The sequence below is a fragment of the Malaclemys terrapin genome, chromosome 10, assembly GCF_027887155.1.
Source record: "Malaclemys terrapin pileata isolate rMalTer1 chromosome 10, rMalTer1.hap1, whole genome shotgun sequence".
In the NCBI taxonomy this organism is placed as follows: Eukaryota; Metazoa; Chordata; order Testudines; family Emydidae; genus Malaclemys; species Malaclemys terrapin.
The window spans coordinates 74,511,615-74,534,785 of record NC_071514.1 but is presented as its reverse complement, the minus strand read 5'-3'; the positions used below and the strand labels follow the sequence as shown (position 1 = coordinate 74,534,785).

At 44.4% G+C, this 23,171-nt stretch overlaps 1 protein-coding gene and 1 long non-coding RNA gene across 5 annotated transcripts in view; one reads left to right on the top strand and one right to left on the bottom strand.

Moving 5' to 3' along the window:
* The window catches only part of LOC128843932 (uncharacterized), a 26,071-nt gene extending 3,302 nt beyond the window's left edge, over nucleotides 1-22,769 (bottom strand). The window contains exon 1 of the long non-coding RNA XR_008446397.1: nucleotides 22,695-22,769. This is a non-coding gene — a long non-coding RNA (uncharacterized LOC128843932). The remainder of the gene's footprint in view (nucleotides 1-22,694) is intronic.
* The window catches only part of PDGFA (platelet derived growth factor subunit A), a 35,253-nt gene continuing 34,722 nt past the window's right edge, over nucleotides 22,641-23,171 (top strand). For 3 of the 4 annotated variants that reach the window (XR_008446396.1, XR_008446395.1, XM_054041071.1), the window contains exon 1: nucleotides 22,641-23,171. Coding sequence is in view for 2 of the 4 variants with exons in the window: in XM_054041071.1 (XP_053897046.1) it covers nucleotides 23,109-23,171 (63 nt within the window). In the remaining 2 variants the exon portion in view is untranslated. The other variant, XM_054041072.1, reaches the window with a different exon arrangement.

Below are 23,171 nucleotides of genomic sequence, written 5' to 3'. Positions count from 1 at the left end.
TCCTCATAAGCTTCAAATGCAAAGCAAAGTATGAATATCTCATCCTATATGGTAGGGTCGCCTACTAGAACTACACAGGTAATCAATTTTGGCGTCACAATTCTCTAACTTCTCCGGAACCGTTTTTTGCTTTTGTTTTAAGTTAAGACAGCACAACTGAGAGTATGTGAATCAAGGAAGAGTCTACAGTCTACATCAACTGGAAGCCCAAGTAACCCACGTTCCTGTATTTACTCAAGTTTAAATTAAATCTGCAGATTTCTCTTTAAAAACGTGAATTTTCATGAAGGAAAAAAACCCCAAAAATTGCATTACCCAAGACAACTGCTCATATTCCAGTGTAGAACATATCCAAACATGGAACAACAGCATGCCATCTTGTTACAAATGCCAACAATGCTGAATGAATTGGCAGATCCAGTGTTTCTACATAATCTCTAGTCACTACAATATTAGGATAGTGCCATATTTTTTTACATTTTCCACTTTACTTGCTATTTTGGTTGAAATGAAAAAGAATCCTCTTTGCAAAAAAACAGATCCAAATAAGGTTAGCTGACTGCGTTAGCGTTGGGTGAGAACAGTTTCCTGTCTTTTGCAAGAATTCGCACTTAGACCTGGAAACTATAGATGGATGATGAGATAGGGATTTTCTCACCACTGCTTGCTGTTGCTGGCTGTGGATGTGTATGCTGCTGGCTCTAGGGAAATCAAGCTGAATGCCTTTCAGGGAAGTGGCTACTCCCTATCCTCTTTATACAGAAAATGTATTGTCATTATTTGAAAGAACTTTTGTATTGCCCTTAGACTACAAGTGTGGTGATTGTTCCATTAGAAGACATCATGGTGCATAGCAGTGAAATACGACGTACAGTACCATGCATGTGTATTTTCCAGATAAACCGTGAACATGGTGAAATGGCCCTGCAAAGAGTTTGGGCACAATAGCTGCTTTACATTCTTTCATACGTGTGGAATTTATATGGACTGTACTGCAGAATGACTCTGTTACATTACCATGTGTTTAAGATAATGGGATGATTAACTAGCTTTCGAGTGGTTTTCTCTTCTAAGTTAGAGTTGTGGTCCAAAGACCACAAATCAGGCTATGGTCTGCTACTGGCTAAATCCCTCACAATCCCACTAAGAAAGAAAGCGAGAAACCAACAGACTCACACTTTAACAGTGTGGTGGCGCGTGGGATTCCTTTTCCCCTTCCCTCTGGGGAACTGCTAGCTAAGTTGCACTGGGCTAAGGATTTGGCCCCAGCTGAAGACTGTCTGAGTCTTTCCAATATTATATATATCTGGACTATGCCCCCACCCTGAATCTGAAATGTGAGCGTTGTCTGTCGCTCCACACAAGTTAGCCTGTGTAACAATGATCGCAAGCCCATGGCTTCAAGCAAAAATCCGTTTCTGTTGTGACCCTCCTCTTGCATACAGCATAAAATCCAGGTGCAAGCGGTGGGTCATACAGTTGGGCAGAAGGCGCCTTGTCATGGTGCAAAAGTACGTGTTGGTAGGCCTGGCCTCTGATTGCAAGGTGGGTATGGCTACCTGGGAAGGAGACATGGCTGCTCGTCTACCTGGCAAAGCTGTAAATTGCCAGTGCTAGCCAGCAGCAGCAGCATCCCGCATATTGCTCCTACTGAGACAATCAGTCAGATGCCCCCACCACATATTGTGATGGCCCCGTGTGGGAAACTCTGTTATTAAATGGCAGGATCAATGTATCCTGTCCTGGACACGTGGCCAGCTAAGCACTGGACCCTCCCTTGGCACTTGGGTTTTAGGCTCTAAGCCCAGAGTTTAGCCCTTAATGAAATAAGACAGGACAATATCAGATGAGCAGGATTTTTTTTTTTGGAACATCAGTTTCCATCAGTTCTCGAGGAGCATGAGAATTGGCACGACAAAGGCATATTTGTAAGGGCTGACGAGATGTAGTGGAACCTGTGCTTGGGTAAACTTTGCCCCATCAAAATAGCCGTAAAGAAACCGCCTCCTCATTACAGAAAAGCTGTTATGCCCGAAGCATATTAAATTGTATATGCTTTTTCTCAAGGCTAAAGAATTGCAGCAGTGACAGCAGCTGTGGCTGCTGGAACCAAGCCACCGCATTCAGCTAATGAAGGCCTTGCTGAGGATGAGGTGGGGGAAGGAACACAGCTGAATGTATTATTCAGAGACCCACGCTGAAATAATGTGCTAGTATTTAGCCTGTGTAGTATGAAAAAGGTTACTGCACAGTCACCAAGTAGCAGTGTCTTGGCCAGAGAGAGCAGCAAAGATGATTAGTTGACTCATTCGCCAAGTTTGATTCTTAACGCCTGGAGGATCTGATTCCCACTTGTAAAGATGAGGGAGGAGTTTTCCCCCTGGCTCCCCGAAGAAAGCACTAGCACTCAGCCGTGGTAGCAGAGCTGTGCTGTGAGGTAAGGGTTTGGCCCATGGTTACTGGAATGGCTTGATCCTGCACAACACCGACAAATGCAAAGCACAGTGCATATAAGCAGAAGATTAAAAGTAGCAAGCAAGCGGGATCTGCAGGGCAAGCCATTCCTTCACGAACGTGAGCTCTGCTGACAGCTATCCCAGTACAGCTGCTTGGTAGCAAGTGCAGCCCAAGAAGGAAGAATGCAGCCTCATTAGTGTGATGAGGATCACACTTAAACCCATGTCACCTCAGGCAATTCCACTCTCCACCTTCACTGTGCCCCTTTCCCTCTGCACACTTGAGAAAAAGGGAGTGGGGGTACAACAGGCTTGGGACTGTCGTCCAGCCAGCTGTCAGGCTATGGCAAGCACTTAACCTCACCTGAGCCCACATTTGTTGTCGATCACAGCAACTCCCTGCACTACGCCTGGATTTGCAGAATTCTCCCTGTCACTAAACACTGTGGAAGTAGAGCTTTTTCTCCGACAACACCCTTGTACTCTACATGCAGAGGATACACAACAGGATCTAAAGATCTCTCATCACCGCTTCACACAACCTTGGCCTCTTTGTGCACGAATCTTATCACTGACATTCAAAGTCAATTACTTTTTCCTTAGTAGTCAGATCTCTGAGCCTCGATCTCCGGCCCAATTTTTTCTGGACTTCCCTGATCCTAGAAGGCCTCATGTTAGCGCTACAGCCATTGCAGCAGAGGGGAGCCGGACATGTCACCTTCTGGAGCCTAAGTCCATTTGAGGGATTGTTCTGGGATGTGGTGAGTAGCTAAAAACTTCTTATGTTTCTCCTGCATTACAATTTCCTTGAGAGTAGATCTGAATTGATTGGGAGGTGGTGGGGGAATCCTATTTATCCTGTACTTTTGGAAAATAAAGAAAAAACAGCATGAAGCTTCCCTTGGTAACCCATGAGCATTTTAGCAGAGACAGGCTCATCGCAGCATCTCCCAAGCAGTAGAGGGCAAAACAAGACAAAATAAATTAGAAATGAGCATTTTTATGATAACGTATTGCAAGTGTCTTACTAATGATGAGTTAGGCTCATAGTTCACACCTTACAACCAAGAAATAAAAGTAAAGATCACACCTCTGAATGCCCATTTCAGTTTACCTCCAGCCATTCTAGCTGTCCATTCTTTAAAGCAGAGAAGAAGAGATTCATGGCTCTTCTCCAATGCAAGCAACTTTCTTTTATAGCCTATGGGATAAGGAACCTTTCGCATTGTGTAGGTATGGATAAAATGATTCAGTAAAATAAAATTCATATTCAGCTGCTTTTAAAGAAGATTATGGCAGATTAGCCAACTAATCTACAGTGAATCCCTTCTTCAGTGATTTCAAAATGTAAACAAATCCAGCCACTTGTCTTTTGTGTATAAATATTTACCATGGATTATATTAAGATTAATGTTAGGTGATATTTGCAACAGTGGTTTTACTTTGTGACATGCGACATTTGGTAATATAAAACCTACTAAAGGAAAAATGTCTTCAAGAAAGCATTTAATTTAAGCAGATGGGCTGTACAGTTATAACACAGCATGTTAACAGTTTGAAATAGGCAGTTACTATTACCTAAAACGGAGGGAAGCTGCTTGCTTGGTATAGAGTACAATTGACTGGGATTATTAAAATGCATTTGTAAAATCTGCACTAGGCCATAGGTTTAAATTCATTTTAGCGAATGATGACATAACTACCAGCAGCGCGGGTAATATGGAGCATGTATACATATAGAGTATGATTTTCAAAAACTCTAAGCATTGAACTAACTGCTCCCACAGAAATCAATGGAAATTTTACTACAAATTTTATAGGATCAGTTGAACAAAGGCTCTGTGCTTTTAAAAAATCCCACTCGTAATCTATAAAATGCTTCAATAAATAACAACAACAAAAATGACCAAATTACCTTTCTCTCAGAACTTTACAGTTCAGTTTTTTCCCTAATCAGGCTACTGGAACAAGACATCTAAGACCTTTTTATTAAGGGTGAGGTTAATTATGAGAAACTGATGAGTTCTACTAATTGATCTTACCTTTGTAAATTAATACAATTCTAGCAATCTACCAAAACTTGACTGGTTTTTGCCTTGGAGACCATGGCATCATTCATACGTTATAACTTCCAGGCCGCTCATCAGATCTGAGCCCTTATTAAACATCTGGAGCAAACTACTTTACAATTAATATATGGCATTACCTTTAACCCTTATAAGTCTATGGGAGTTAAATCTAACTGGTCATACATTCAGAAGGGCCACAGACATACAGCAGACCATTGCTAATCTTCACAGACCAATGAAATTCTGATACTGGGCTGGAGTATAGGTAGTTTGGATGATGTCATAGCCAGTGTGGGAGCAGCAAGACACCTCCTGGCCCCTTTCTCTGTACTGAAACAGATCAAGGACATTTATTGAGATATACACCTATGTCATAGAACTGGAAGGGACTCTGAAAGGTCATCGAGTCCAGCCCCCTGCCTTCACTAGCAGGACCAAGTACTGATTTTTGCCCCAGGTCCCTAAGTGACCCACTCAAGGATTGAACTTACAACCCTGGATTTAGCAGGCCAATGCTCAAACCACTGAGCTATCCCTCCTTGGCTGGTGTTGTGCCTGCTCCTCCCCCGCTGCAGCACGCATTAGTCCGCAAACCTCTCCAATATACCGATAATCAGTACAAGTCAGTGAGGCTCCACGTTCTATGGTTTTAGATCAGACTTGAGCTTTAGATGCAAATCATGCCTGTGAAAGCAGGACGCGGCTACCACGAAGGCAGGATTGAGCCTTAGGGCTGGAACACCAGCGATAACAGTAGCTTCACATTTTGTAAGCGGATAAATATGATTTTGGTCTGTTCAAAGTCATTTTCTGCAGGTACTGGTCCCTCAACTGAGTGGCACCTGTGAAAGAGAAATCCATAAAGAGTTGGGTGTAATGTGAAAGCTGAAAATGTTTAATATTTCAGGACTTTCACATTACTTTCCAGGACTTGAACCTGAGCCATTCATTGGCAAGACTATTTTTCCTACGAGAGCAGAAAATGCGGAAATCTTTGTAGACTAGTGGTGCATTTTCCTGCAGATGTGGGATTTTCACTGACTCACCGGCTGTATAGAGAACTCTTTAGTGTATGAGATAAAAGACCCTGTAGCTGACCCCTAAGAGAACTGCATATGCCAGTAACTCTACTGTATGAAAGCTCCTGTGTATGCTGTATTCCAAATACAAAATTTAATTGGAGAGGGAGGCAAAAAATCCCTGTGTGAATATCGTGCAGCTCTCTGGAGCAGGGAGTGAAAGGTCAACAAGTACAATTCTCTTGCTGTGACACGTGCTCTGGCGCCAAATCTCATTTAATCTGCAGACCTTGTGCAGTGAGGGGGAAGAGCTGGAAGGGGAGTGAGGTTATGTGCAGTAGGTGTCAGGAGCAGAGCTTACACTTCAAAAAACAAGGCACAAGATGCAGTTTCTGAAGGAGCAGAGCCTAAAAGCCAGTGCTTCATAACCTTTGGCAGCAGCATCACAGCATGCCTACACCGTGGTGTTTAGAGGAGTGTCTGACACTGATCAGGTGTGGGCCTTTCATCATGGTGGCTTTGTCTGAGGAGGACCAGGTAGGCCCACGGAGCAGTACCACTTCTACTGTTACTTCCCAAAGAGTGTGGCAGGGCTCGTGAAGCTTTGGGTTGTGTCTCGGAGGATTTTGTGTCTATTACGCTATCAGTGGAGCATCTAGTTACAATGAAAACAGCTGTTAGGAACCTAGGAAAAGAGAAACCACCTTTCCATATGGAAGCCAGCCCCTTCCCACCCATAGCATAATGAGCACCATTTCATACTCTTATTGAAGCGACAATCTGTTTAAAATAAGAGATTTCTAGAGTCTTCTCAGACACACTCTTTTGCTAAATGACTTCTGATATGGTTTCTGTTCTCTTTGTTAGATTACGTTATAGGAATCTAGGTTGGAGAAACAATGATTCATATTTAGATCATCCATCCACCATCTGATATGTGTTGTCATCCAAAGGTAAAGGAGGAAATGATATTGTTATTCTCTGTTGTGTTAATGCTGGGAACTTGAAATGCTTGATGGTGATTTATCATCACAATCAAATTACTAAATGCAGAAAAGAAAAAGGGTTGGGTTTTGTAGCAGCCGGAGTTATCAGAAGACGAACATTTGAATGGTTGGCAATTTATCATTTAATTTATACAATGTAATGTTTATATTTGCAGTAATGCCCAGAGATGTCAAGATGGGGCCCCAGTGTGGTAGGGTCTGTACAAACACATAAGAAAACATGGCCTCCACCAAGGCTTATGATAATTATTTGATGATAACAGTGCATTATGGACCCAAGCATGTACACTTTGCTTTACCAACAAATAGTTTATCATTACATGTTTGTTGCCCAGCCTAAAATGACCATGTGTTTCTTCCATGCTGGAAAATGAGGCTTATGCTCCCACTGGCTTCAGTGGGAGTTTTGCCTGAGAAAGAGTTGCAGGATCAGGCCCTTTGATTTTAACAGACAGAAAAAAATCTGTCTCCTCCCCATTTTTGCCTCTGGTCTAATATTCTGAAAGGCTGTCTACATCTGTAGAATCTAAATCAGACATAGGGGTAGTGGGGGTCTCAGAAACCTCCTTGGCAAGACTAAATGGAGCATTGCCCTTTGATGTGGTTTATTGCATCCCCTGTCTCGAGAGATGAACCTTTTTTGGGGGGTGGGGGGGTGGGAGGAAAATCCTACTTCCAGCATGAGTAACTGTTACCCAAGCAAATGCTGGCTAGAGTGCCAATTACATGGTACATAGTCTTATTTCAGAAGGATCTACAAAGCCAAAGTATTGAAAGCCTTCTGTATTGTAATTTTGGAAAGTGTGATATTCTCTTACAGTGGGAAATTTGGGGCGTGATTTTCAAAAGCACTCACAGTTGGCCTAATTCGGCCCTTGCTGAAGTCAATAGCATGACTTTCACTGGCTTCAGTGAGAGCAGAGTTAGGCTCTGAAAATCCTGCCTTTAACTTTTCCCCATTATTTCCTCATACAATGAACAAAATAGCTCAATAGGTTGTCCCCCCCCCCAGCTCTGCTCATACGTTTTGACTATTCATAAAAAGAGAGAACCAACCCGCTCTCTGTTTTCCCAAATGCTGGAATTGATGTGGGATGTTGCTGACCATTTACTTTGTATTTGTTTACATCACGAGTAACTCAGAGTCACAATGGTTTACTGTAGAGCAGGGGTCAGCAACCTTTCAGAAGTGGGGTGCCGAGTCTTCATTTATTCACTCTAATTTAAGGTTTCGCGTGCCAGTCATACATTTGCACGTTTTTAGAAGGTCTCTTTCTATAAGTCTATAATATATAAGTAAACTATTGTTGTATGTCAAGTTAATAAGGTTTTAAAAATGTTTAAGAAGCTTCATTTAAAATTAAATTAAAATGCAGAGCCCCCCCCGGACTGGTGGCCAGGCCCCGGGCAGTGTGAGCACCACTGAAAATCTGCTCGCGTGCCATCTTTGGCACGTGTGCCATAGATTGCCTACCCCTGCTGTCGTGTATAGGAATTGGATAGTATCTCTTTAAGTAGTTCAGGAGCCCTTTTGCATGCCATCCTGTCTCTATAGCTGAAGCCACCAGAACCCAACAGAATAGCAGCGTTTATAAGTAGCTGGTCATGTATGTTTGTCTATAGGCAGTAAACACAGTTATTTGGTACTCAACAGTGTCGGCATATTCTTAATGTTGTGTAGGGAATAAAGACCCAGCAATTGGCAATGAGGATGAGATACTACCCAATTCCTATACAGTACAATTACAGACTTGTAAGGATATCACACGGGGTAAAGCAACAATATTCAGGATAAAAATTAAACCAACGAAAACTTGCCCAGCTAACGAGAAGATCGCCAGAGAGCCCTTTTGGCCAGTGCTAGCAGTTCCGTCGTTATATAACTCAGTGTGTGTTAAAGATTTATTGTCCTTATCCCACCTTATTGCCAAGCTGAAAGTTTCAATTATCTTTTTATGTCTGGCCTTTCCCTAATATGCAATGTTACATTGTTGCTCCTCTTTCTGCAGAGACAGAAAGGGCCTTGTTTTTCAATCATTACACGCACACACTGAACAGCTAGGGGAAGATAACAGAGCATATGTGGCCTGCCTTGATGATTTTAAAGGTTACCAGTCGACCTCTATCTCATCACCTTACCCCCGTCAATCTAGTTAATGGCTCTATCCTTAGCTCTTCAGAAATGTATCCAGCTTCCTCTGCAATGGACTCATGATTTTATTGCTGACCTTAGCAGTTAATTCCCTTATTTCATTCATCTTGAGTTTCAAGCTAATCTGTACCCCATCTTGACTCTATAGGGCCAAATTCAGCCTTGGTGTAATTCCCCTGATTTTGAGGCAGTTACACCAGCAGTGAATTTTAGTCCATGATTTCTGCTTTTTTAATCCATTAGGATCTCAGACAGCATACTGGCACCAAGCGATTCTTTTCAAGAACTCAAATTCCTCCAAGATTTTCCCTTATGCCAGTGGTTTTCAACCTTTTTTCATTGGAAGACCCCTAAAAAATGTCAAATGGAGGTGCAGACCCCTTTGGAAATTCAATGTGTGGTCTGCTGTCCCCTACCATAGATGTCTTAGGCTGAAAACTGAACAGAATTCAACTATAAATGTTCCATGGGCTTGGCACGGCATTTGATGCAGCATAAAAAAGAGCACTAAACTGCGGGTTTCTATGGTAACAACAACACTTCCAGGTTTTGACCTGTAGATGGGGATATTCACATACTTTTGATTGATCAGAAAAACGGTATGCCTTTTCTGGGATCGGACCCTTTATTTGGTGGACCTCTTAGACCTAGCCTGTGGACCTCCAAGGGTCCATGGACCACAGGTTGAAAACCACTACCTTAGGGCTTTTGTCCCCAATACTGTGTATATAGATAATAGGCTAATAAATTAATGGAGATATCCTATCTTCTAGAACTGGAAGGGACCTTGAAAGGTCATTGAGTCCAGTCCAGTCCAGCCCTCTGCCTTCACTAGCAGGACCAAGTACTGATTTTGCCCCAGATCCCTAAGTGGCCCCCTCAGAGACTGAACTCACAACCCTGGGTTTAGCAGGCCAATGTTCAAACCACTGAGCTATCCCTCCCCCATGAATCACCGCACAGAACTCACCCTGTCATTTAAAGAGCTAGTCAAATTCTTTTCGTCCATTTCTTTTTCAGTACAAAATACTTTATTGACCAAATAGAAATTTTTGTGAAAAAAGGTCCACTTTGGGCAAAAATGTTCTGAGTTGTCATCAAAAAATTGAAAACGGATGGAGTGGGTGGGGCTTGTGCTCTGACTCCGCCCATGCCCCTACACACCAGTGAGCACAACAGAGCAGCTGAAAGAGAGGGAAGTAATCTCTGCAAGGGATAAGGTTGATTCAGATTCCTTCCCCCTGGAGTAAGGGAAGAACCTTACACAGGACTTGTGACAAAGTCCTGACTGAGCCCTATGAGAGTCACATGAATTAACCTCTGATAGAGCAGGCGAGGTGGAATGCTGTAAGCAGCATTGCATCAACCCGTGGTAGCCAAAAGCCTTTGCCTTTTTAACGTTAAAAACATTGCACCCAATGACTTGCTCTGCTGAGTGGTGCACAGGTAATGACATTTCTTTCTACTGAACAGTGTGTGCCTCAAGCTGCTGTTAAACTCATTTTTTAAATACAGCATTTTTGATTATTTCCTATTCACTTGATATGTTACCAAAAGAGATCCAGTCTTCCCCTGTTTTAGCATCTGCTAAAACCCTCGGACCAATCTCCTCCTATAACAAAAAGTATGTGGAATTGGCTACAAAAGAAAAATTCCTCTTCTGACAACACTTAAAAAAACAACAAAACGCCTTTTTTGCTTAAAAAAAGAAAAAGCACGTTAAGAACTCTGTTCAACTGCGGCTGTCCAGCGGGCTCCATCCTAAATGAGATCTGCAGTGTCCCTTTAACCATTGCTTTCCCAGGCCTTATTTTAATTGATTAATCCTCCAAAAATAGCTGCAGAAAGAGGAAGCTACTGGGAAGGCTGGTGACAGCAATACACACGACATAATTGATTTTGATCTTTCAGAAAGTCTTGCCTGGAGCCTGCAGCTGAAAGTCTGAGCTTTAAGGATTCAGGGTAGGACATGGAAATGATAAAATACATGGTTTAAAATAGAAAACTGAGCAATGGAGATCAGTTAACAGTGTGTCCGCCTGTGTGGGGGGAGGGTGGGAAATAGGGGTCAGTAGGAAAGCCTTTTCCTCTTTTTTATTCTGAATAAATGACCCACAGAAAAAGAGAGAGCGCACGCAGGTAAACTAGCTGAACTTGCAAATGCTGATGGCACTAAATCAAAATAAAGGCAAATGCAAATTTATATCCGTGCTTATAAACACATATAATGGCAGTCATATATGCAAACCAGAGAAAGAGAGAGATTGTAATGGGTTATACTGGCCCTTTAAGCCCAGAAGGGTAAATCTCAGGGGCCAGGCTACCCCATTCCAGGCGTTTTGCAGCAGACAGAGACTCAGGGACCGACAGAGGCAGATGCTGGGAGAGAGGAAGCAGTCCCAGGGTAACAGCTGGTGTCTGGAAAACCCCATGCTAGTGTTCTCTTCGGAGTCTGGGACTAGGAGTCTTGTGGTATAAGGTGGGGTAAGGCTCCTTTTCTCAGCCAGTCAGGAAAGTTCTGGGAAAGATGGTCTAATATAATGTGCCTCTTCCCTCAGAATGGGGAGAGGCTGCTTTCCAGCTAATCTCTCCCTGGCCAGAGAGAATGAGACTGAATTGTTTTGACTCTGCTGCAAGCAGTGGAGGAGTGTCAGGAAAACGGTGCCCAACACTGATGCCTAGGGAGAGGAGAACATTGTGTTGTGAAGGTTTTTTCCAAGTTTCATTTCTCAGCGCGGCTTTGTAGCCAGTGTGGATGGAAGCAGTTGAAAGGGCCAGCTCTGGCTCTCAGCGTGATACATAGCGATAAACCAAACACAACTCCTAATGGTAAAAAAACATAGTCTGACGCAGACCATTATCCCATTATGTACAGCATGAAAAGACTGAAAGGACATACAAAGGCATTGTAAATGCCTTGTGTGGTGCATGCACCGCGGGGCTATTAACATTCATGGGATCTGTGTGGGCATCAAGAGAGGGCACTCCTGAGTGAGGGCAAAGGAGATGAAATGGAACTGACACGGGAGGTGTGTAGGCTCCTGAAGAGAGCAGCCTAAAACTATCCAATTAAACAACCTGTCTGACTCGGTGGCTCCTTTGGGAGTTTTGTCCCCGCAAGGATCACTGGAAATGGCCCTTAGCTGGGTGACAGAGCACCTGTGCGACTCTCTAGCAAGTCCTCCAGATGACTCCGGGAGCAGGGTTTGGCCTGGTGAACACACACTCCAGTCCTCCTCATCATGAGGGAAGGGCGCTGTGAGATGCAGCCTTTATAGGGGGGAAGAGAGATAAGGGGAAAATGGGGATCAGAAGATTCAGTGGACATGATGTATCCCCTCAGAGGTGAAAATGTTGGAAACTGACAAAAGCCAAGGAACCTCTGAAGTAAAATACTGAAAATCCCCCTTAATCTGCTCTGTTGCACCTAAATCCTGCAGGGAGAGATTTCAAATGCCACCCTTACCGTACAGCTTAGACAAAATAGAATAATAACAGGACAAAATTCAGCATCAAGGCTGAATGGCTTGTCTTGTATTCACTTACATTAGATCCTTAGTAGCATGTAATGCTGCCTCGTCTTGGGTACATTCATCTTCCTTCTTAATTTGCAGCTAGATTAAAAAATAATTATAAAAACTCTGCTGTGAAAGTGAATTGGCCACAATAAATTGACATTTTGGATCTATTACAGCCTCTTGTGTCATGTGCCCAGGACTAGAGTCTGATCGCACACTGGGTTTATGCTACTATAACTCCGCTGACTTCAATGGGATTATTTCTTATTTAGGATCTGTTACAAAACCTATTGAAATCAATGGAAAGACCCTCCCAGACATCAACCGATCCAGGATCAGACCTTTAAACCAGCATAAGTGGGATCAGAATTAGGTCTTTGGTGTATGCAGTTACAATCCTTATGAGAATTAGCTATTCTAAAAATGGCGGAGAAAGTTAACTTTGAAAAAAAATGAAGTGTATTCCCTGTGGAAGCTGGCAGCCTGACAGCACTGGAAACTGAATTTCCCTAACCACAGAGCAGGCAAAGTATGGCGAGTGCCACTCTGAGCCCATTCTACCATTGAGCTCCAATCCTGTTCTGGGGAGACCACCTGGAGTGCCGAGAAGGTAATTTGTGCCTTCATGCCTCTTTAGTCCTGGGCCTCTCTGCCAAAGGTGTTATGTCATGGGGGTGTTTCTTCTGATGTGAACATATGTATGCTAGAAATTGGACTGAGACCCCATAGGTCACCGAAGATCAAAGCTGAATTTTGAAGCAGTGACACAGAAGTAAAAGCCTCCTGATCTCATTACCTGTCCCTCGAGCCATCTGGTCTCCCATCTCAGCCATTTCACTTCTTTTCCAAATGCCAAAAATGATTAGCCCCCATTATGAAATAAGGGCTTTTCAAATGGAATTTACAGCCACTTTTGAGCTCTCTGAGCCCAAAATAAAGAATTGCAAGATGCGATACAGAGAGTTAGTCATAGCAAAAGGTTTTTCTGATGACATTTAGGGTGAATGAATGACTCTGGGACTTAGAGGGAGGAACAGAAACTGAATTCCAGACGGTTGGGAAAGCAGAAATGAAATAGCAAACTCCTACTGTAGGGCGGGACCAGGAATCCAAGATATGGGGAACATAGAAGTTGGGGAATGTGCGGTTATGAGGTCAGAAAGCTGGGCTGGAGAGAGCTTCTTCCGCTCCGGGTCTTCGGCGGTAATTTGGCAGTGGGTCCTTCACTCGCTCCGGGACCTGCCGCCGAAGACCCCAGGCCCCCTGAATTCTTTGGGCGGCCCTGATAGCTGAGCAGAGATTTGGGAATGAAAAGCAAGGAAGGCAAGTGAGGCGGCACGAAGGATTATAGATGTAGGGAGAGGAGGAAGGAAGGGAATGGAAAGAAAGAAACAGAATGGGTACAGAGTAGAAAAGAAAAAATGGGAGACATAGACTGTGTTATAAACAGGAGTGTAGTTAGCGATTTGAAATGCATGCACACAGTGTCTGGTGTGTTGCCTATAACCTTGCAAGCTACAGCAGCCATTATACATCACACAATCATTAACGCAACAGATGCCATCAAAGATACCTAGCAGGGTGTTAATATAATGCCTGATGAAGAAACCACCTGCCAGTTTGGCATGGTGTCCCAGGAAAGATACACAAGTCCTAGTGATTTTGCATTATTTAATAAAGCATCTATTGCTCTCTCAACACATGTGTCATTCCCATTTACCTTAATGGGAATTATACACATCAAAGGTGAAACAGAGACATAAGCCCAAAATCTCGACAAACAGGCAAAACTCCATTGCACCCACTTACACCAGCAGAGAATCTGACCCCTAAATATTCTATTCTATGTAGGGTATTGAGAGGATTTCTGTCTTTATAGATCCTAGACACCAAGGGCTTCTTGATCACACTGGTGTAAACCTGGAGTAACTGCAGTGAGTGATGTCAATGGAATTATACTGGTGGGAGAGGAGAATTGGCTCCTACATGTTTGCTACAGAATGAGATTTTATGGAGAAAAGAACAGTTTGCTGTCTTCTTTTTATATTGAAAACATCATAGCAATAAAACTGAAGTGTATCATTATTCATATTTAATACTGAGAAGTGCTGCAGCCCCTTACAGACATGCAGGAGAAAGTATCCCAAGGAGCTAAAGGTTGCATAAGCAACTTGCAATCCAGCCCCTGGAAGAGCTAGCCTGCAGGTGTGTTTTGCCAGAGGCAGAGCATGGACTGAGACTCACAATTCACTCCCTCTTTCCCCCTTGCTCCATGAGAAGTAAGTTGTACCAGTTCCTTTCTGGGTTTACTTCCCCCTTTGCACTGGCTTAGATGTGCTGGCTAGCATGTTGGGGATGGAGAAGACTCTGCCCACTTTGCACATATCTGCACGGTATGGCAACAATCCCCTGACAGCTACTCTCCCTGCCATGTTACAGGTAGCCTGTGCAGGGTCTTAAGGGACTTTTATATCCCTTTCCTTCTCTGCATGGGCCCATAGTCAGAGATGCAAAGCAGAGATTTACGGAGAGACTTATGTTATCTTCTGACCTTCTTCTTTTAACCCTTGCTTCTTTGCTCATGTTTTTATTTTAACACAAGGTAACTGTAGCATCTTACTAGCCTTCCCCCATCCATCTCCTCCCTTGGCCTTATTCCCTCAAACCTTGCAGAGCCATCCCTGTGCTTTGCCTCCTCCCAGTTTCATGGAAGAATTCAGTCATGTGGATAACAGAATTATTTATCATCCGCTCCCTTTCCAGGATAACTTGCTGCTTATGGAAAGCACTCAGGAGCACAAGAGATCACACTACAGTTAAACACAGACAGAGCTTAAAGGGTCATATCCTCCCATCGAATTTTACACTGCTCTCCTCATTGATTTCCAACAGGGAAGGAATTCAGCAGGCAGATTGATGGCAGGATCTATTAGTCAAATGTCACCCATTTAAAGGTGAACAAATGCTGAATTCTACAAAGCCAAGGGAGGATGCTGGGGGTGGCTCATCTTTTGCAGAAAAATAGGAAATCCATTTTTCGTGCAGATCCGAATAGAGAATGTATACTTTCTGATATGTGACCCTTCAGCTATGCTGCTTCGTCGGCTGATTTATAAATAGGTAACACAGGCCACAAGACCAAAGAAACAAGGATCGAGACAACCACATGTGACATAGTTGAAATGGTTTGAATGTTTTGTGCTTCTTTACAAGTTTGTTAACAGCACTTTGTGATATGGCAATCCTAACACTCCCCGGAATATCCATTCAAGTTTTCGCTATGAAAAACAGAAGTGTGTGGGGTCAAGGGTCTGGAATGGGGCCCTTGACAGTGAATAGGAAGTAGGCTCCTAAATCTGTTAGGCTCTTTTTGAAAACGAGATTTTAGGCTCCTAAATCTGTTAGGTGTTACAATGCTGAGTGCCGCAATGCCTAAATGCATGTTAACATCTGAGCCTACATGGCTCTTTGTATTTCAGATTACCAGCTTGTCAAGTGGATATAAAGGAGCAGTGTTGGATTCAGAAAGTGCTTCGAGTATGATACTAGACAGGGGCAAAGTATTCTTATTCTTATTGAGTTGTGTGACTCAGCAGTTCTTACGCAGAATGCCCCATTGAATTCAGTGCCGAAGAACTGACGGCACATGGGCCATTGTTATTATTTATTGTGTTGTGTGTCTGTAGTTTGGACTGAAATGGGCAGTGTTATCATTACCCACAATGTAATAATTTGAGAGCTCACAACAGCTAGAAAGATGGATTAAGAGAAGATTACCTTCAGAAGGACTTTGTTGTTGGCCCCAATCCAGCAAAGTATTTGAGCACATACTTCATTTTAAGCAGAGGGATTCCAATGGGGATACTCCTTTAAGTAAAGTTAAACGTGTGCTGTTTTGCAGGATTGGGAACTTGGGGCTAGATCTTCAGCCACAGCAAATTGATTTACTCCAGCTGAGAATCAGGCCCCCAGGCTTTAAGAAAAAGCCAAAATATGCTTCCAAAAAGGAGCTGTGTAGTGGTAAGATGCACAGCAGTGTTGTCATTGTATCCTTTGAATTACTGTCTCCCCCATCTCTGCATGTTGCCTTAGGATCAGTGGATCAAAGGGCCAGAGATCCAACTATGGAATTTCACAGTCACCACAAACATCTCCAACTCACCACAAATTAGCCACTTCCACGAAAATGCTCATTGTCCCTGTTAATTTGGTGTCTGTGGACCTGATCCTGCAAGCCCTTACGTGTGCAGTCCCTCCTTCAGTGGGGCTATCCACGTATGGATGGTGTAGCTCTGCTGAGTTACAGGGTAGCATGGATGCAGGAGAGTAAGAATTTAGGCTTGCAGCTTTAGCTTTTTAGGCAAGAACTGTCCTGCTGTTTTTATATGGTGCCTAGCACAATGAACCTGAGCTGGGTCAGGTGCTACCAAAATACAAATAATAAGAAATAATATTGCAATGTCATGGTAGATAGCAGGGCTGAGTTACATCCTGGATTCAAATCAAAATGAGAATGATGGTGTTTCCCACTGACTTTGCACTGGTATAAATGACGACACAAGGAGCACAACTATGGAGGATCAGGCCCCAGGGAGTAAGATATATTTACATCCTATAACTATATTTTATACCTTAAACTGTGTTGGCACTCTTACAGGTATTCAGCTAAATGCGCTAACTATCAATGACAAAACACAGTGCACTTTTAATAGAGCTCTCCAGTAGGCATGTTAGTTTGACTTGCTGTCATTCCATTGTTCTGTGGAGAAGGGGAGTAGGGAACAGCTTAATATACCACTAAAATAGTGTGCTGCTATGCAAACAACTTGGTTTAATGCCAAACAATGTATCTCACTATCCAGTCTGGCAACCCAGCCACTTCATACACTCAGTCCTGAAGGTGAACTTTGTGTCACTCAGTAGTGATTCCTATCCACCAGGATCCTTTATCCTTGTCTCTAGAGTGGAAATATTATTTGCATATTATACAAATCCTGCCCATAGATTTCTATGTAACAAGGGTTTGATCCTGTTCCCATGGAGGTCAATGGCAAAATGCCCATTAATTTCAATGGCACAAGATCAGGCTCTGAATGCAGATACCATCCCATTAGAAAAGACACTAGTCCATCTCCATAAACACTTTGACTTAAAATACAGGCACCGGAACAGGTTGTACAGACCAGAGGGTCTCTGTACATTCATTGGATAGATCATGTGAAAATTCAGTGGACTCCACCTTACTGTAAAAAGCAACAGAGGGTCCTGTGGCACCTTTGAGACTAACAGAAGTGCTGGGAGCATAAGCTTTTGTGGGTAAGAACCTCACTTCTTCAGATGCAAGTCTCAAAGGTGCCACAGGACCCTCTGTTGCTTTTTACAGATTCAGAATAACACGGCTACCCCTCTGATACTTTCCACCTTACTGATCACTTTTTCTTTCCAAAACATTTCAATTGATTTTCATGTGTGATTTTTCGAAGTACCTGTCTCCCATGAAAGTATCTGGAATGCTGTGCAAAATAATAATAAACACAGAGCTCAGTCCAGAACAAATAGGCCAACAGAAGAGCCCAAAAGTAAGAGCTGAAAAGGGCGGCATGAATTCCATAGATGTTACAACTGGATGAGGGCAAAAACCGTCCTTGTTTGCTCTCTTCAGTTCTTGTGTGGTCCCTTGTCACAGGCCACATTTTAAAAGGGGTGACCTTCCACACTGTGCACTTGTAATTTTTTTGCCCATAAATCTGCTGCAGACCTTGAGCCTGTCTCTATGTGACTACAGGCACAAATCAGGCAGTCAACAGTACCGGTAGGTAGGATGATTTGCGCATGTAATTTATTTATGCAGTGTCAAAGCTACAGGAGCAAATTTTGAAGAACCAAACAATGAGCCCCTGGAGAGGGAGGACAGGCCTCAGGCCATCTTAAAACATAGGCCAAAAAAATGAGTGTTCAAAGTCTGACTTCTTTCTCCTTTTAAGAAGTGGGTGAGCTGCCTTTTAAATGCACTCCTTATTTAAAGCCATTTGCCTCTGTCGCTTTCCGGATTGTGCTTTTTAGACTGTCCATGGCTTTTATAAATGTTTGGGATTGTTGCTGAAAGACCTGGGATCCTATTCTCTGAGACTGCTCTTTATGGTCTATTTCTGGAGCCATGATGCTTTCTGCTCTAAGTAATTTTGCATCTGCTTTGTGACAGAGCCTTTGTTACAGAATGTGCCCCGTAAATTTCAGCGTTGGTGTCCTTCCGCCTTCAGTAAAACAAATAGGCCATCCAAAGAAGAACAAACAAAACAGGTGACTAATGTTTTTATTATTTTTTTTAGCATGATTAAGAAGCAGACAAATCCCCAAACTGAAATCAATTTGTACATTAATCTGGGAGGTTTGGCAGGATTAACTTTCACATTTGATTACAAAAATGTGAACTTGTTTTAGATACTTAAAATTCATTCATTAATGTTTGTCAGGCACTCGGATACCAGAGCAATGAGGTTCCACAGAAATGCCTATGAATAAATCAAATCATTAGAGTGGCTGCAGCCAGTTGGTTGGTGGCCATTTTAAAATTGTCCTAAGTCCCACCTGCTGCCTCCAGCGCTTCCTTTAGTTCTCTCTGGCTAACTTGTCGGAACCCAGAGGTGCCTTCCCTCCCACTCCTCCCCACTGCAGCTTCTTCCTGCTCTCTCCCAATGCTCTGAGACCACTTCCCTCCCAATCCCCGTCACAGCCCCTTGGCCTCTCTCATCAGGAACTAAGTCAGGGCACACTTTGTAAAAACATGATTTGGTTTCATTATACCAGTTGACCTAGCCCTGTTTATACTAACTTAGCCTGCACTGGTTTAAAATGGTGTTTGAACTGGGTACAGCAAAGATGATTTGGGCCACAGTATGAAAAGAACTTTATGTGCAGCTCAGGACTCCACTGTGCTAGGTGCTGTACAAATACAGAACAAAAAGATCGTGTCTGCCCCCAAAAGCTTACAAATTAAGTAAAAATATAATTCAGAACTCTTGTGTCTTCTGAAGTATGGAGAGTCGCTGTTGTCCATAAAAGCCAAAAAAGTGTCCTACTTAATTCAATGGCGTCTTATAATTTGCACTAATCCTCATTCACACCCATTAAAACTCCTACATCATCCCTCCCTACATATAAATGGATATAGATATGACATAAAAATATAGCAATCCACCTCTGGTACACTTTTGTATAATAGACTTACATGGACAATACCACTGAACGCTCTACTGCATTGTATATTATTTTTGTGTGATATTTTCCATATAAAAGTGTCCTGGCCTGTTAGTAAGAATTCTTAAACAGAACATAGGGATTTTCATACAGAAGGCTACTTAGATACAGAATTTCCTTCATAAGCATAGAAATAACTTTGCAGAGAGGAATAAAACTGCATGCAGAAGTTTCTTGCAGAAGTTTCTGCAAGCTAGGCTCTGATCGTTGGACTCTTTTGGCTCTTACAGATTTTGCCCCATTATCAAATATTTGCTACGAACCATATAAACAGCCAACTGTAAATTGCGTCTAGAGGAAGGATGCCCATCTGATCACAATGATAGATTTAAAAAAGATGCAAATGCAGGAAATTTTTCATGAAACGACGCATACAAGAAATAGGAAAGACTTCTTATCACTAGATAACAGCTAAAATTACTTCTGAAGTTTTTTTACTAAAGGTTCAACTTTTTAAGGAGTTACCACTGAATATCCAGCCAATTATGTTTCCAGATAAACATTAGCCAATGAACTAATGAGGGGGTGGAATAATTGCTCAATGAGATTTGCATTGTTAGACTCTTCGCAACCTTTTAGGGATATCGTTGTTATTATTACTATGACAACACTGACCACAGGTTTGATTTTAACCCCCACAAATGATTAGAAGAAATTAAACAGTTTAAAATGAAGTCATCACTTTTCTGCTTGTGTGATGTCACCCTCCCAACCAGGGATGGTAACCCACAATCCACCCTGCACAACTCCATATCTGCATCACTCTGCTGATTATACATCCATCCATCTGTATGTGCTGCAAGGTGGCACTTGATTCGTCCCTTAGCACTAGACATTTGGAAATGGTTGCACCCTGGCTCATGGTTTTCCATCTCCAGAAAAAGCCCCCGTTTAAGTGCTTCCAAATCTTTCAAGGTTTTGTGTTTTTTTTTTTTTTTTTTCCTTTTGGTCCTGAAGACCACCCAGTGGGTCTATAGGACACGCACTTGAAAGGCCACTTCTGTTTTGGTGGCAACTCCTATGCAATTGCAAAGTGCCCATTAAAGCACAGGTTGTTTCCTAGAAGCATGCCCAAGCCAGTAGCATGCAAAGCCCTTCAGGGGTTCTAGAAAACATTCCCTTTTGAAATGCTGCAGGAAACGCCGAGATGAAAGGATAAGTCTCCTGGCTGTGCAGTTACAGTCTATTGTCTTCCATGAAGGATAGTTATCACTCCTCAGTTGTGTTATTGCAGTTAATCCACTTAAAGGCTATTGGATTTGCAGATGAGCTGAATTCTTTGCTCCTGCTATTAAGATGCTTTGTGGAGACGAGAAAGGGCTGTTATTTCAATCACAATGAGTTCAGGGAGATGTCAGGGTGCAGCCGACACCTTGTGCCGTTTACAGCGGGGAAAGGGGGGTATTTTGTTTGCCCCCTCCCCCCCCAGGAGGAGGCTAGAAGCGCCTTTGACTTGAGCACTCCGAGAAAGCGCCCAAATCCCAGGCCAATTATTAATTGTTAACGAGGTCGCTCAATCCGGAGTGTAATTTGAACACTTGCACAAGGCGATCGGTTGTGTAAACTGTGGCCAAGGAACCCTGCCCTGCAGCTCCATGGCATAAAACGCGGAAAGGAGGGGCTGAATCAATAGGGTACAGGTTTAATATGTAACAGAGTCAGCCCTTGAATAAGGGGCAGGGCACAAAACTGCTGCTGCGCGTTGACTTTGAACCTTTCCACTGGAGAGAGCTGCTCAAAGTCAAGCCACCCTGCGCGCTCCGCCAGGGCCTGACCCCCGACCAGACAGACACACACCCACGGCGCAACAAGCGGCGGCTCCAGCCCGTGGCAGTCTCCCGGCTAGTGCACGGGGGCCCCAGTTCCCTATCCACCGCCTGCCTTTTGCAGGGGGGATTTGGGAGTGAGGCGGGGCAGGGAGTTGGTGTGTGTGTGAGGGGGGGAGAACATGTGCCCACCCCAGTGATCGCCCTCACCCTCCCCACGCGATCACGAGCGCCTGGACTGCAGCAGACCTGGAAGAGCGCGCGGCTCCTGGGGAGGGAACCTTGCACTTCGTACGTGTGCAAAGAAAAGGGGGGTGGGAGGGGAAAGGTGCCGCAGGCGTAGGGTGGAGACAACGGGGAAGTTCTGGCTCTAGTGGGGGGGGGACCCCAACCACTGCCCCCCTCCCTGAGGCAGAGACAGTCACCCCCAGAGCTTTTGCAAGCGCTTCCCTCTGAGCTTGGCATCCTCAGAGCAGCAGGCCAATATTCTTTCCACACCCAAAATATTTGCAAGGTGGGGAAGTGGACCGTGTCAGTACCCATTAATAATCTCCTCCTTGCCCACTTGTATGGGAGACACTCGGCTCGCTCTGCTGTCTCCTTGGCGTGGCGATTGCGCCGTCGGAGACCCGACCCTCCCCAGACAGCCCTGGGGTTTTTGGAGGTGGGGAGGGAGTGTATCGGCGGGGGAGGGGGGGTTGCTGAATAATGGCGATTTTCCTTTGCCTTATAAGCGAGACAAGGTGGATGCTTTTAAGGTTGCAGCCTAGATCTGCGCAGAAGCTTTCTCAGCCCTTCCCTGTGCATTGGAGCTGCTGGCTCATCCCTCCCTCCCAGTGCCGCAGAGGTGACAGGGTTTGGGCTGGCAGCGGGAGGGGGCACATAGCCCCCTCCCCCGGTTTTGCAGGGTCTCTGTCCCCGGTTCGGGGCTCAGCTGCCAGGTGGCTTTGCAGCGTGCGTGGTTGGAGACTGCAGCAGGAAGCCCCCAGCCCCTCCCACTACTTGTTGTTTGCTGCCTGGAGTACTGGGGGGGGGGGGGAGGGAGGCGCATGGGGGTGGGAGGGTGCCTGTGGTATATTCTCCTCCTCGGGATTATTTCACACTCCAGACAGCTCAAGAACCCACCCTGGGAGTTCCGATTCCTCGCTCCGATCGGCCGAGCCGGTGCCGGGCCCCCGGGGATTTAAACCTGGCTTTTCTCCCGTGCAAAGTGGGGAAGAAACTGCACCAGGCAGCCTGTGATCTTGCAATATTGCTCCGGTTTATCTTTTTTTAACCTCACCCTAGCCCGGGGGGGGGGAGGGGAAAGCGGGGGGAGGCATTTTTCAGCAAGAGAAACAGTTCGATCCCTATAAATAAAGATCCATTGACAAGGAGAAAAAGAAAGGGAGGGCCAGTGGAGGGCCGGATGGGGGGGGCGATCTTGCAATAAATAAATAATTAAAGGAACCTGCTGCTGCTGCTGGGGTTCGCCTCCTGCCGGGGAAGGGAGGCGGGTTTGAAGCGCTCCCGCACGTCTGGAGGGGGGCGAGCTTGTCTCAGACAGGTGATGGGCGTTTCGGCTGCGCTCCGGATTGACTCCTTGGGTTTCACTTTGGTCTGATCTAAGCAAATATGCAGAAGTACCGGCTGGTCTAGTCCTAAAGCCAAGAGGAGCGCGCGAGAGAGCAGCAGAAGCGGAGCTCCTCTAGCAAAGGGAACATACAAACCCCCCCACCACACCTCAACGTGGACGAAGAGCCGCACGCCTCACCCGTGTCTTTCCCCGAGGGATGGTACTGACTTCTCCAGCCACAGGAGCCGGGCTGGAGCTCCGACACAGCACCCTTGCCTTTGATTCGTGCCCCAAGTGTATTAGAACGCGATGAGGACCTGGGCTTGCATTTTGCTGATAGGTTTTTGCTACCTTCCCTTCGCGTTTCCCGAG